At 39.9% G+C, this 15,318-nt stretch overlaps 2 protein-coding genes across 4 annotated transcripts; one reads left to right on the top strand and one right to left on the bottom strand.

Moving 5' to 3' along the window:
* Positions 1-9,250: 9,250 nt before the first annotated feature.
* Positions 9,251-11,403, top strand: LOC127533431 (uncharacterized). The gene is made up of 2 exons (XM_051946506.1): positions 9,251-10,122; positions 10,320-11,403. Exons 1-2 carry the CDS (start codon positions 9,394-9,396, stop codon positions 11,070-11,072), a joined length of 1,482 nt encoding a protein of 493 aa, XP_051802466.1. The 5' UTR covers positions 9,251-9,393; the 3' UTR covers positions 11,073-11,403.
* Positions 11,339-15,312, bottom strand: LOC127533434 (uncharacterized). Of its 3 annotated transcripts, none has more exons than XM_051946518.1 (4): positions 15,087-15,312; positions 14,150-14,357; positions 13,024-13,109; positions 11,339-12,663 (listed from the first exon to the last, which is right to left on the bottom strand). In XM_051946518.1, the coding sequence occupies exons 3-4, from the start codon at positions 13,080-13,082 to the stop codon at positions 11,709-11,711; spliced, it is 1,014 nt and encodes a 337-aa protein (XP_051802478.1). In that variant the 5' UTR covers positions 13,083-13,109; positions 14,150-14,357; positions 15,087-15,312; the 3' UTR covers positions 11,339-11,708. The 3 variants fall into 3 exon arrangements, with proteins under 3 accessions (XP_051802478.1, XP_051802476.1, XP_051802477.1); XM_051946516.1 differs by having other exon boundaries at positions 14,163-14,357; XM_051946517.1 differs by having other exon boundaries at positions 14,163-15,312.
* Positions 15,313-15,318: the final 6 nt, after the last annotated feature.

The raw sequence follows: 15,318 nt of genomic DNA, 5'->3' as shown, positions 1-15,318 counted from the left end.
AGCTTTATATGTCAGAAGAAGGATTTTAAATTCTATTCTGGATTTAACAGGAAGCCAGTGAAGAGAAGCAAGTATAGGGGAAATATGATCTCTTTTGCTAACTCCTGTCAGTACTCTCGCAGCAGCGTTTTGGATCAACTGTAGATGTTTGAGAGAACTATTTGGACAACCCGATAATAAGGAATTGCAATAGTCAAGCCTGGAAGTAACAAAAGCATGAACTAATTTTTCTGCATCACTCTGAGACAGAATGTTCCTGATTTTTACAATATTACGCAGGTGAAAAAAGGAAGTCCTACAGACTTGCTTTATGTGTGAGTTAAAGGACATGTCCTGGTCAAAAATAACTCCAAGATTCCTCACAGTAGTACTGGAGGCCAATGTGATGCCATCCAGAGTAACTATTTGCTTTGAAAGCGAGTTTCTAAGATGTTTGGGGCCAAATACAATGACTTCAGTTTTGTCTGAATTTAGCAGTAGGAAGTTAAAAGTCATCCAGGTTTTAATGTCCTTAAGACAATCTTGCAGTCTAGCTAACTGATCAGTTTCATCTGGCTTCATAGATAAATACAATTGTGTGTCATCTGCATAACAATGGAAGTTAATACAATGCTTCCTAATAATATTGCCTAAAGGAAGCATGTATAATGTGAAAAGTATCGGTCCTAAGACAGAACCCTGAGGAACTCCATGATTAACTTTAGTATGCTCAGAAGAGTTATTGTTGACATACACAAACTGGAACCTATCTGATAAGTAGGATTTAAACCAGTCCAGTGCTGTCCCTTTAATGCCAATTGAATGTTCTAGACGCTGTAATAAAATGTTGTGGTCGATTGTGTCAAACGCTGCACTGAGATCTAACAAAACAAGTATAGAGACTAGTCCATTATCTGATGCTATGAGAAGGTCATTAGTAACTTTCACTAGAGCTGTTTCTGTGCTATGATGCACTCTGAAGCCTGACTGAAACATTTCAAACAAATTATTCCTTTGTAAGTGTTCACATAATTGATTTGCAACTGTTCTTTCCAGAATTTTAGAGAGAAATGGTAGGTTGGATATCGGTCTATAGTTAGCTAACACATCTGGATCTAAAGTGGGCTTTTTAAGCAAAGGTTTGATGACAGCAACCTTAAAAGCCTGTGGTACATAGCCTGTTACTAGAGAGAGATTAATCAGATCTAACATTGAAGAATTAATTAAAGGTAAAATCTCCTTGAAGAGTCTAGTTGGGATAGGATCTAAAAGACATGTTGATGGTTTGGATGTAGAAACTGTTGAAATTAGTTCAGAGAGACATATAGGAGTGAAGAATTCTAAAGATTCATCAGGTCTAACAGCCAATTCAAAAGCATCTGTGACATTTGTAGGAAGGGCCAGATTAATTTTATCTCTAATCATAACTATTTTATGTGTAAAGAAGCTCATGAAGTTGTTACTGGTTAAAGCTAAAGGAATACAAGGTTCAACAGAGCTCTGACTCTTTGTCAGCCTGGCTACAGTGCTAAAGAGAAACCTAGGGTTGTTCTTGTTCTCATCTATTAAAGATGAATAATAAGTTGTCCTGGCATTACGAAGAATGAAACCAACAGCTGAGACCACATTCTGCTTCCTGTACAGTTTACAGTATCACTGCTGAATGAACTATCAAACCATCCTCTCCTGTCCAGCTCCTCTTCATCTGTCATACAAACATTTCTGGATTTACAGTTTCATGTAAAATGATTCGACCCTTCCGACATTTGTGACATTCTGGTAAAATGAGCAACATTCTAGCTACAGGCGACTAAATCAGTGAACAGTTAGTTTATTAAAATATAATACCAAAGCAACAACCAAGATTTAATTCATAATCCATCCAAAATGTGAACTACTTTACTAAAATCAGGTTGCAAAATGATCCTCCCCCTATAAACATGTTGGTAAATCCAGATACCTGCAGTCCAACTCTAATCCATCCACCTGAATGTAGACATCTGGAGGAGAATCCAACAGTGAAACATTAATACTCGTGTATAAAATGAGGACACTTTGTCCTCTAGCAGCACCATGATTCAGACCAGAGAGATGTCCTGAAGTTTAGAGAGGAGTTGCTTTGCACCAGAAAGGAAATGGGTCCAAGAAGATCTCCAAGTTCTAGAATGTTCCCAGAGACTCTGTTGGAAGCATCGTTGGTAAATTCAAAGCCACCTGTACTGTGGCTACGCTACATGGTGGAAAAAAGAAGCTGTTGGTGAGAACATCAAGGTTCCTGGAAACAGATGGACCAGAACCCTCGGCTTACTGCCAAGGACTTGCAGGAAGATCTGGCTGGAAGAGGAACTGATGTTTCTGTGGACACATTCCATGCTGAAAGTCTTAATGCCAGATCTCCTAGACTGACACCACTTCTGAAGACACACCACAAGAACAATGGTTTCCAGTCTGCTAGAACCAACCTATCAAAGCCACAGAAGTTGTGGGAGTCGGTTCTATGGACTGATGAGACCAAACTAGAGCTCTTTGGTCCTATGGATCAGAGAAATGTTTGGGAGAAAGAACAAGGCCTATGAGGAGAAGAACACCCTGCCTGCTGTGAAGCATGGTGGTGGATCTAGGATGCTGTGGGGGTGTTCTGCTTCTAATGGAACCAGGAATCTCCAACGTATTGAAGGCTCCATGGATTCAGGAAGTACCAGGATATTCTGGACAAGAACGTCCCTCAGTCCATGAAGAAGTTGAAGCTTGGGCTTAATTGGACGTTCCAGGAAGACAACGACCGCAAACACGCATCAGAACCAACAAAGGCTGGTTAGAGAAGAAAGCCTGGAAGGTTCTAGAGTGGACATCACAGAATCCAGACTTAAACCCAATGGAGAAACTGTGGTGGATCTGAAGAAAGCTGCTGCAGTATGTAGACCTGAGAACATCGCTGAGATGGAGACCATGGACCACGAGGAATGGACTAAAATTCCCAAGGAGCTGCAAGAAGCTTGTTGGAGACAATTCCCTTCCATCTACAGCAGGTCATTGGAGCTAAAGGCTGCTGAAGATACAGCCTGATAGGACCTGAAGATACGGCCTGATAGGACCTGAAGATACGGCCTGATAGGACCTGAAGATACGGCCTCATAGAGGGTGAAGATACAGCCTCATAGGTTGTTGGATCATTCTGCAACCTGCTTTTTGTAAAAAAGTTGAAATTTTGGATGGATTATGAATGAAATCTTGATTGTTGCTTTGGTTTTATATTTCAATAAACCAACTCTTCCCCTCTGATATGATTTAGTTGCCTGCAGCTGGAATGTTGCTCATTTTGCCAGAAATGTCAGAGAGATTGAATAACTTTTCATGCAACTGTTCACTTCACATTTGTGTTCATCATATTATGGAATTATATTTTTGATGGAAAAAAACTAATTTAAACTTCTCTCAATATGCACAGCCTCCTGAAAGATCTGAAACTGGTTGTCAAATGATTGGTTGCAACTAGAGATCTTTGTTGGATTGATTAATGTGATTGAACATCAGGAGTGCTTCATTTAGCCTTAAAGGAATACTTCCTGTTGAGTTTGCATGTAGCTGTGTGCTAACGCAATAACGTGGCATGTCTCCCAGTTTCTTTAGAGATGAACACCACTGTACAACAACAAGGATGTAGAGGATGTGTAAGTGAGTATGATAAACTACATGAAATAAAATCAGTTTGAAGTATAAAGGATAGCTATGCTGAACGGATATGCATTAAAACGAATAGCAACCAGTGAAAACGCTTCGTAGAGACACAGTAATACCTCTTTTCCTCCAAAAAGAACCAGAGCCAAGTTAGATCCACGTTCATTGTGTCACCGTAAAACATCACTATGTCGCTGCATGTGTAGCCGTTCAACAACATTCGTAACCATGGAAATGCTGTTCCTGACTTTTCAAGTCTACATTATGATCCAGAAACAAATAATCAAGCTGTTAGTAGCTTCCTTTCTTCATCGCAGTCACAGGCAACAGCGGCTATGTTTGAGAAGACCAGTAACTGTCAGAGGTGCTTTGATGCAGTGAATATGTTAGCATTAGCTTAGCTACTTAACTTCGGCTAAGTTTGCATCCTTTACATAGCGGTTAACCTTCCTGTTGTCTTCATTTACAGGCACTAAAAAATATTATTTCCTTGTCGGAAAAAAATCCAAAAATCAGCAAAAAAAATTCCTCAAATTTCTGAAAATTTGCAAAACCTTCAGGAAGAAAATTCCAATAATTCCTTAAAGGTTTTTTTTTTTTTTTTAAATCCCCCAAATTTGGCAAGAAAATTCTTGTAAATATTTTCAGAAAATTAGTAAAAACCTTCCCAAAAAATCCTAAAAATATCTAAAGCGATTCCATATACAGTGGGGATGGAAAGTTTGGGCACCCCAGGTAAAAAAATTGTATTAATGTGCATAAAGAAGCCAAAGAAAGATGGAAAAATGTCCAAAAGGCATCAAATTACAGATGAGACATTCTTAATATGTAAAAAAAAAAAAAAAAGAGATTTTAAGGAGATTTTGTTTCCATCATTTACACTTTCAAAATAACAGAAAACACAATGATAGCGTCTGCAAAAGTCTGGGCACCCTGCAGAGTTTATAGCATGCACCGCCCCCTTTGGAAAGCTGAGGCCTGACAGTGTCATGGATTGTTCACAGTCATCATCTGGACAGACCAGGTGATGTCAGTCTCAAAGGTTTTAAATGTCCAGACTTATCTGAACTTTCCCCAACAATCAGCACCATGGGTTGTTCTAAGCAGCTGTCTAGAACACTGAAATGAACATAGTTGACGCTCACAAAGCAGGAGAAGACTATAAGAAGATAGCAAAGCGATTTCAGATGCCAGTATCCTCTGTTTGGAAAGTAGTTAAGAAATAGCAGTCCTCAGTAACACTGGAAGTTAAAGCAAGATCTGGAAGACCAAGAAAAATATCAGACAGAACAGCTGGCAGGATTGTGAGAAAAGCAAGTGAAAACCCACGTTTGACTGCATGATCCCTCCTGAAAGATCTGACAGACACTGGAGTTGTGATGCACTATTCCACTATAAAGAGATACAAATATGGTCTTCATGGAAGAGTCATCAGAAGAAACCTCTTCTACATCCTCACCACAAAAATCAGCGTTTGACGTTTGCAAATGAACATATAGACAAGCCTGCTGCATTTTGGAAACAAGTTCTGTGGACCGATGAGGTTAAAATAGAAGTTTTTGGGCGGAATGAGAAAGGTATGTTTGGAGAAGAAAGGGAACAGAATTGAATGAAAAGAACCTCTGTCCAGCTGTAAACATGGGGGTGGATCAGTCCCCAGATAGCAAACTATGGGTGAATCAATGTTGAATCTATGTTGAGACCAAACGTTGAAATTATACAGAAAGCGCAAGGTTGATAAAATGTTGAGTCAACGTTTGCTTACATAGATTACATGTTTGCAAACATAGATTCAACATTAATTAAACATTGACCTGTCAAACATTTTAATTAAACCAAAATACAACGTAGATTCAATGGTATCTTTTAAACACAAACTTCAATGTTGACAAAATGTTGTTGAATCAACGTTGATCCAACCATCAGTCTTCAACCGTAACCATAATTCAACCTTCTTAACCCTAATTCAACATTGATTTAACATCTTTTGCTATCTGGGTAAAGTGTGATTTATGGTTGAAAAGCAAACGTTGACTCAACATTTTATCAACCTTGCGCTTTCTGTATAATTTCTACATTAGGTCTCAGCATAGATTCAACATTGATTCACCCATAGTTTGCTATCTGGGTCATGCTTTGGGGTTGTATTGCAGCCAGTGGCACAGGGAACATTTCATAAGTAGAAGAAAAATGGATTCAATAAAATTTCAGCAAATTTTAGACGCTAGCTTGATGCCATCTGTGAAAAAGCTGAAGTTAAAGAGAGGATGGTTTCTACAAATGGATAATCATCCTAAACACACCTGAAAACCCACGGTGGATCCCATCAGGAGGTGTAAACTGAAGGTTCTGCCACGGCCTTCACAATCTCCAGACCTCAACATGATTGAAAATCTATGGATAGACCTTAAAACAGCAGTGCATGACAGACAGCCCAGAAATCTCACAGAACTGGAAGACTTTTGTAAGGAAGAATGAGTGAAGATACCTCAAACAAGAACTGAAAGACTCTTAGCTGTTAGCCAACTGTTCATTACATTTAGCAGAATGTTATTTATATTTAGCTAAGTATTTATGACTTTTAGCCAGCTATTTATTACATTTATCTAAATATTAGTTTCATTTACCCAACTGTTTGCTATGTTTAGCTAAATGTTCATTACTTTCAGCAAACTATTTGTTACTTTAGTGAAATATTTGTTATGCTTAGCTAACTATATTTTTTTTATCCAGCTGTTTGCTATGTTTAGCTATCTACAGTAACATTTAGCTAGCTATATATTTCTCTTGGCCACCTGTTTGCTATATTTTGCTAACTATAGTAACACATTTAGCTAACTATTTATGATCATTATTTGGATTATTATGATCACTACCTAGTAGAACATTTTGAAAATAAAACAAGTAAACATTGTGTAAACGCAGGTGTAAATCGTTGGTTAGGTATACAACTAACTGGAGTAACTAACTATTAAACCTGGAAAAGAGTGTCTATGTGCTTCTCAGTTAGGAGATCAAATCAACAATAAATTTAATACACAAAATCAAGAAATCATTTCAGTGACAGAATTCAAGTATCTTGCGATTGTTGTAGACCCTCAATTTAAATTTAATCTTCATGTAAAGAAGATTTCAAAAACTTCAAAAAAAATCCAGGTTTATAATCTTATCTGTGCTGTTTTTATGAGTCCTCTGACTACTTTTACTGAAAACCCAACCAGGGATGGAAGCTGAAAATTAGCTTCATGCTAAACACTCTACATGTACACATGTGGACAAAATTGTTGGTACCCCTCAGTTAAAGAAGGAAAAACCCACAATTCTCACTGAAATCACTTGAAACTCACAAAAGTAACAATAAATAAAAATGTATTGAAAATTAAATAATCAAAATCAGCCATCACTTTTGAATTGTTGATTAACATAATTATTTAAAAAAACAAACTAATGAAATAGGGCTGGACAAAAATGATGGTACCCATAACTTAATATTTTGTTGCACAACCTTTTGAGGCAATCACTGCAATTAAACGATTTCTGTATTTGTCAATGAGCGTTCTGCAGCTGTCAACAGGTATTTTGGCCCACTCCTCATGAGCAAACAGCTCCAGTTGTCTCAGGTTTGATGGGTGTCTTCTCCAAATGGCATGTTTCAGCTCCTTCCACATATGTTCAATGGGATTCAGATCTGGGCTCATAGAAGGCCACTTTAGAATAGTCCAACGCTTTTCTCTCAGCCATTCTTGGGTGTTTTTGGCTGTGTGTTTTGGATGGTTGTCCTGTTGGAAGACCCATGACCTGCGACTGAGACCAAGCTTTCTGACACTAGGCAGCACATTTCTCTCCAGAATGCCTTGATAGTCTTCAGATTTCATCGTACCTTGCACACTTTCAAGACACCCTGTGCCAGATGCAGCAAAGCAGCCCCAAAACATTACTGAGCCTCCTCCATGTTTCACCGTAGGGACAGTGTTCTTTTCTTCGTATGCTTGGTTTTTGAGTCTATGAACATAGAGTTGATGTGCCTTACCAAAAAGCTCTAGTTTGGTCTCATCTGTCCAAAGGACATTCTCCCAGAAGCTTTGTGGCTTGTCAACATGCATTTTTGAAAATTCCAGTCTGGCTTTTTTATGAGTTTTTTTCAGCAGTGGTGTCCTTCTTGGTCGTCTCCCATGAAGTCCACTTTGGCTCAAACAACGACGAATGGTGCGATCTGACACTGATGTACCTTGGCCTTGGAGTTCACCTTTAATTTCTTTGGAGGTTGCTCTGGGCTCTTTGGATACAATTCCAACGATCCGTCTCTTCAATTTGTCATCAATTTTCCTCTTGCGGCCACGTCCAGGGAGGTTGGCTACTGTCCCGTGGGTCTTGAACTTCTGAATAATATGAGCCACTGTTGTCACAGGAACTTCAAGCTGTTTAGAGATGGTCTTATAGCCTTTACCTTTAAGATGTTTGTCTATAATTTTTTTTCGGATGTCCTGGGACAATTCTCTCCTTCGCTTTCTGTTGTCCATGTTCAGTGTGGTACACACCTTTTCACCAAACAGCAGGGTGACTACTTGTCTCCCTTTAAATAGGCAGACTGACTGATTATGAGTTTGGAAACACCTGTGATGTCAATTAAATGACACACCTGAGTTAATCATGTCACTCTGGTCAAATAGTTTTCAATCTTTTATAGAGGTACCATCATTTTTGTCCAGGCCTGTTTCATTAGTTTGTTTTTTTAAATAATTATGTTAACCAACAATTCAAAAGTAATGGCTGTTTTTGATTATTTAATTTTCAATAAATTTTTATTTATTGTTACTTTTGTGAGTTTCAAGTGATTTCAGTGAGAATTGTGGGTTTTTCCTTCTTTAACTGAGGGGTACCAACAATTTTGTCCACGTGTGTATCTATCTATCTATCTATCTATCTATATCTATATAAATTAGGTGATTGTTCTCTTCCTGTCTCACTTATACACTACCCTTCAAAAGTTTGGAGCCACTTAGAAATGTCCTTATTTTTAAAATAAAATAAATGTTTTTCAATGAAAATGACATGAAATGAATCAGAAATCCAGTCTAGACATTGTTAATGTGGTAAATGACTATTCTAGCTGGAAACGGCTGATTTTTAATGGAATATCTCCATAGGGGTACAGAGGAACATTTCCAGCAACCATCACTCCTGTGTTCTAATGCTACATTGTGTTAGCTAATGGTGCTGAAAGGTTAACTGATGATTAGAAAACCCTTGTGCAGTTATGTTAGCACATGAATAAAAGTGTGAGCTTTCATGGAAAACATGAAATTGTCTGGATGACCTGGAACTTTTGAATGGTAGTGTATATATTCCCACTTACCAGTACAAATTTTTGCCCGAGTGAGAAGGACTTATTCAAGATTTTTTTTAAATAGTTTTCTTAAAAAAAGTTTGACAACAAAGTTACCGAGACCAGAGAACTTAGAAGAAAAACAATTCTCTTGCATGTTTAAGAGAATCAAGATAGCACTACTCAGCTAGTTGACTAAATTAGGTCAGCTCATTGCACTGTTTTGATTGTCACTTTTCTTTTCGGTGTTTATATGAGGCCATGCAATGGGCTCTGTGCACAATATGGCGTCTGATAACTTCCGGGCCCTGAGTGTATGCATGAGTACTTCCTGTGACAACTGATTTGACAGCTAGAGCGGGACATACCGACTTACCGACGTTTGACAGATTTAGTTGTTTTATTGTTCAATGAGTGTATTTAGAGTTCGAGAGAGGCGTCTTGCCTATCAGAGGGTGGGGGTATCGGCACTGCATTGTTGTGTGCCGTTGTGCACCGTTTCGTCACGCTATAATAGTGAAGTTAGCTTTCATTCATTCCCAGTTGACTCCGTGGTGCGGGCGCAATGGCTCCAAAAGATTCGGAGGGATAACTTCACCCCGACTAAAAACACCCGGGTTTGTTGTCGGCATTTTAAGCCGGATGAGTTTTATGTGACTGCTGGGGGGCTGCGAAAGCTGAAGAAGGGAGCGATACCGCTGTACTTCGAGTGGAATGGATATGAGCTCCCCACACCCAGACCGAGCGTTTGGGACCGGCGTACGCGGGTCGAGATTCCTGTCCCGGAGTCAGACTCGGATGCGGAGATGGAGACTGCATCCGAGGCAGAAAAAGATCATGATTATTGTCTTGTCCCAGAAACAGGAGCGAGGGCCAGTGATTTAGCGGACGAAAACGATGCCTTACGCCGCAGGATTGGAGAGCTGGAGGAGCAGCTGGAAGCGCTTCAACTGCGCCAGCGCTTCGGAATAGAGCGCTTGTATGGATCTGATGAGGACGTGCGCTTTTATACAAGATTTGCATCTTACAGACATTTAATGGCGTTTTGGCGATTGATTGAACCTGCTGTGACCCACAAGATGGTTCGCATAACCAGCGCCAAGACAGCCGCAGCCCGCACAGTCCCTCACCAAACAACGGTAGGTCAAACTGATAACATGACGTGAATTAAGACGAATGTTATTAGTACTCATTAAATCACAAGTTAAATTCAGATTTAAATATACAATTATAATTATTACCTTTATGTGTTATACAATTTTATTGAAGTAAATCAAAATTATATTGTACTGCTCATCAATACTAAATACAGTCTTGTGTTCTTGCATCTCAACAGAAACTAAGACCCATTGATGAGTTGCTGCTGTTCCTCATGTACCTCTCAGTGGGTTTTCCTTTAAGGGACTTAGCAGAGAGGTTCAGCATTCATCGCACCACTACAAGCAGGATCATCTCTTCATGGACCCATTTCCTCTACTGCCTGCTGGGAAGCAAGCGCCTTTGGATTCCCCCAGAAACAGTGAAAGCTCAACTGCCACCTGAGTTTGAAGCTTTTCCAGATACACAGGTGGTGCTTGATTGTACAGAATTATTCTGTCAAACGCCATCCTCTCTGCTCCTTCAGAGTGAGGTGTTTTCCACCTATAAATCTCATGCTACATTCAAGGCTATGATTGGCATGGCACCGCACGGTGCAGTCACCTTTGTGTCTGGGCTTTATGCAGGATCGATGAGTGATCGTGAGATCTTTCGGCTGTCTGGCATCATAAAGCTGTTGAAGCCAGACATGGCAATCATGGTGGACAAAGGGTTTCTCGTGGACAACATTGCGCCATGCAAGGTGTACCAGCCTGCCTTTCTCCATAGCAAAAAACAAATGAGTGGGGAGGATGTCAGACAGACACAATCTATTGCACGCCTTAGAGTGCATGTGGAGAGATGCATAAGGAGAGTAAAAGAAAACAAACTGTTTGACAAGGACATACCATTGTCTGTATGTGGGAACATTGAAGAATTGTTCTCTGTGGCCTGCTTCCTGGTCAATTACCAGAACGGGCCATTAGTCAAGGCATGGGCAGCTCGAGAGTGACTTACATCAAAGATGTGTCCAAGTAGTGTGGATGTACTGGTGTAAATAGTATAAAATGAAACAAAATGCTGATAAATGACTCACCTGCAGAAGTGTTCCCCTTTGCAGCTGGAATCAGCACCTTTACACGTTGTGATGTTTGTTGTGAAGAAATGAAAAAAGGCATACTCTGCTTTTTTAAAACCTTTGTTGCTTCCTTGTTATAATTATACTAAAATTAAGTTTTGCTGACTTGATATATAATTGAAAACACGGTGGAGATAACGTAAGAAAGTGTATGATTTAATGATGTAATAAAGAAGTATTGCAAACAAACAATACAACTTAAACACTTGTGGCATTGTGCTGTAAATTGTCCTGGGCAATTACGCCTGACAAAACATTTCTTTATTTATTTTTCCAACCAACTTACCAAACAACATAGTCAATTAAACAGAATACAAACAACAATCTACAATAAAAAAAAACAAACAAACACGAATCAAATATGAAGGGGGGCAGGAACAAGCAGAGTTTATCATGACCTGTCCTTACCTTTACAGTCTTATAATATCACCCATTTAATGTTAGTGTGTGTGTGTGCGTTTTTGAGTGAATAGGTGAGCATGTGTGTGTGACTGTGCACACAAGTCAGTCTCAAATCAAGTAATGATAAAAAAAGAAATAATCCCCCTTCTCCCTGATGACCTTAGCCACCTCAGCATCCCTAAAAATCCTCTGGACAAGAAGGGGCTCCTCAGCAAAAACGACAAAATCGCACCACTGCATGCCAGTTATAAGCAGTTGGCCTTGCACCTGCCAGTAGTAGCTGTGGCCTGGCTTCAGGCGCATGTTGCCACTTTGCATGTGAAGGTATCCAACATCTACATAGCTCTTTGCATTGGGGCACTTTACCTCCACCAGCCCAAACGGTGGACTCTCAGTTGGATCAAACACGAGGCCATCTGGAGAGGATCCAAGCCAGGGAGCATCTGGGTGGATGACAAATCCTGATGGCCAATAACTAATGCACCTAATTCGGGCATATTCCTGAATAGCTGCTGGCTCCAGTGATAGCCCCCTCTTCATCAGTGTTGTCTGGACCCCACCTTTGCGGATCCGTTCAGCAAGGTTCTCAGCGGAGCTGTGGCCTCTGACGTGGCACACCTCACGGAACCTGGAGGAGGTGAGCCTCATCTTCCTAAGGCTGTGCCACTCTGCGCTCCCACTCTGCTCCCTTGTGGCCATTTCAATGGACTGTGCCATGTCGAAAGTGATGCTAAGTGACATTAAATTTAAGTGTTGTTGGTGAGTGCACACAAAGGAACATGTGCTTTGGTCCAGCCTGTGACCATTTAATGGCAAGCGTGGTGGAGGGGGAGCATCTGAGTGCTTAATGATCACCCTACTCACTGGCACTGGGTGCTGGTATGAGATGGGGCTGCCTTCTTGAACTGTCCCGAAAGCTGAATCAACGAGGGGGACCTCATCGCTTATGGCTAGTGTGGTGATTAGCGGAGCAATGTCGGCTGTGAAGTCCTGGTATACCTCATCGACCTTCAGGACGTCTGGGTCTGGCAAGTCCCCTCTTACTGCTTTGTAGCGTTTGCTCCTTTGAAAATAGTTGTTAAATAATTAGAAAAAAAGAGAAAATCTGAACATAACTACTTCATTGTATATAACTTATAATGTAAACAGAAATAATGTGAATAATTTTATGAGACTATGACCAGTGCTTAAAGGAACTATATGTAAGAAATCTAAAGTAAATGGTCATAAGATCATACTAATATGTTAGAGACTCAGGAATAATGTTAATATAACATACTCATCTCATGGACAACAGTACAACCAAATTATTTGCATTTTTAAAAAATGTGGGACCTACACATAGATAAATTAAGCACTGACTAAAACTAATAAAGAAGTCTGAAGACTCAACTGAAAACTAGAAAAGATGACTAAAACATACCTTACACCATCAGCAACTGTGTACTGTCTTGACTTGGGTTTTGTTGAGATAAACACCATGTCACCCACTCTGCCTGGTTTCACACCCTTTGCAGTAAACAAAATAATGAAAAAAGGATAGAAATTGATTAGTCAATCATTTTTCTAAAAAGCTGTGAAATAATATGTATGTTTTTACATTTAGCCCTCAAGCGACCGAGTGTTGTCATTTATGACCCCAGCCATATAATTATATTTGCCGTTTTTATATCTTTTATCTGAAAAATGTTTCCTACCATGAATTTGTCAATCTACTTGTCCTACAGCTGCTCATAGTTTTTTGTAGAGATCGGCCAACTGATGTGACAAGGATAATGGAAACTTGTCTGGGGTCACTTATGACCCCAGAAAGATGTATAGGTTTTTCACTATTGTAGGCCTTAGTTTTATTTATTTCTACCTCTAATCGCTATATTTCAGTGTTTTGCAGTGCACTATAGCTGGCAGACCTACATTTTTAGCCACAGCTGCCCTGGGGCAGACTGACTGGCTGCCAATCCACTCCTACAACCCCTCTGACCACCACCAACATTACACAGCACACACATTCATACACCAGTGGAAGTGGCAGCACTGGAGCTAAAGTGGGTAAAGTGTCTGCATTGGACGAACGGCTCTGCCCCCTGAGCCACAGCCGCCCCTAATCTAAATACTTCTCTGCTTGTTACATTGCACACATACAGACAAGATGTTTGTGTAGATTTTGTTTTTATGTACTTTGATTTACTATTGAGGAAACAAAAGGAATAAAGTTTTAAAAGAAGTGGCAGACAAAGCGTGTCTAAATAAATGTTATTGCGTTCTTACAATGCATCACATTGTTCATATGGTTTTACTTTAGTTCTGAGTCAAAAATGATTAAAATCAATGAATAATTACAGAAGGTTATTTTAGAATATCCATTTTAAAATGCCGTGGAGTGGAATAGATAAGAAAGCACAAAAAGAGGCACTAAAGTAGACGTATTCCTGTGTAAAATATAGTGGGGTCATAAATGAGCCCAGTCAGTTATTTTAGTCGCCAAAATAGCTTGGTTGCTTGAGGGTTAGATGTATAATGACTTGTATAATAAAGCACTTCACCTTTACCTTATGTATTTACCTGTGTTCGTGGTTTATGCCATCGCTGTTCTGTTTCTGTGCAGCTGAGAACAGGCGGCACTGCTTTCAGTCTCAATGTGGAGTACTTTGTGGTCTCGTATAACAGTGCAACATTGTGGTTGCACAGCTCGGTTCCAGCCACACAGGAGCACTCAGCTGCATCAATTTCAACAGGGGTGGTGTTCTCAAAAGTAATCTATAAGTAAAAAAACATAATTTAGAGTCAAATTTAAGTTATCAATTTACAACTACAAATGAACTTTGTAAATGAGAGAGTTGAGAGCAGGCTAATGGATAGGCCTATGTTTACACTTAAGCTCCAATGAACAGGAGCAGTACACATTTGAACAAGTTCTTAAAGCTTAAATTGAGGATACAAAATCAGCTCTTTAGTTATACTAATGTACCCACCATAAATAGGCATACTCAAACTTAAGCTCCAAAGAACGGGAGCAGTAACAACTAATTTCTGGAGTGTCCATGAAAGCTTTCTTCAACTTTAAGGCAACTAACTATACTTAAATTATATCCAACTCCAGCCACATAAACACTCCATAAACACATTAAACACATTTTTCCTTCCTACTCTTAGGTTGTGGGGCTTCTCATTCTTCCTCAGCGACCTATAGCATGTTGCCCTGACCGTCACCCTACCAGCAAGGTCTTTGTTTGACACTGCGGGATTCAAGATTTTGCATAGGTCAGACAAAACACAATGTTGCATGAATGACTATAGAGCGCGATGGTGAATGTATTTGCACTTTTGCCCGTGAAGAGAGCGACGCTCCCCAGTACATCAGCACATCTCCCCAACACTTTGTAACCGCAGTTATTTTCTGTGTTGTCATCTGTGCGCGAGCGGCTAGCTACGTAGCTAGTGTGAGCTGGACAGCGATACGTGTTGTACTGCCAGTTTCTAACTTACCTTCATAGTTATCGATGTAGCTTGACAGGTACATCTTGTACCCCTTCTCCCGTTTGCTCCTGGGGGTTGAGGATCGAGCTTTAATTATTCTGTTAACATCCGAAATTGTGACTTTTGGGAGGTCTTGGAGAGACCGTGTGTAGAACGTCGCCATCTTCGACACCGGAAGTACTGATGCACACACTCGCGAAAGCGGAAATAAAACGGAAGTTGAGCCGTGCACAGAGCCTAT

This window comes from Acanthochromis polyacanthus, chromosome 3 (assembly GCF_021347895.1).
Source record: "Acanthochromis polyacanthus isolate Apoly-LR-REF ecotype Palm Island chromosome 3, KAUST_Apoly_ChrSc, whole genome shotgun sequence".
In the NCBI taxonomy this organism is placed as follows: Eukaryota; Metazoa; Chordata; class Actinopteri; family Pomacentridae; genus Acanthochromis; species Acanthochromis polyacanthus.
Note: the sequence above shows the minus strand (reverse complement) of the source record. Positions and strands in the feature narration are given on the sequence as shown.

Excerpts from the sequence above, each read along its gene's own strand:
- LOC127533434 (XM_051946516.1), bottom strand. Across the intron at positions 13,110-14,162 it reads GGCATAAACCACGAACACAG|GGTGTGAAACCAGGCAGAGT; the intron begins GTAAATACATAA and ends TTTACTGCAAAG. Across the intron at positions 12,664-13,023 it reads ACAGTTGCTGATGGTGTAAG|GAGCAAACGCTACAAAGCAG; the intron begins GTATGTTTTAGT and ends CTATTTTCAAAG.
- LOC127533431 (XM_051946506.1), top strand. The coding sequence starts at position 9,394 with ATGAGTGTATTTAGAGTTCGAGAGAGGCGTCTTGCCTATCAGAGGGTG. Across the intron at positions 10,123-10,319 it reads CAGTCCCTCACCAAACAACG|AAACTAAGACCCATTGATGA; the intron begins GTAGGTCAAACT and ends GCATCTCAACAG.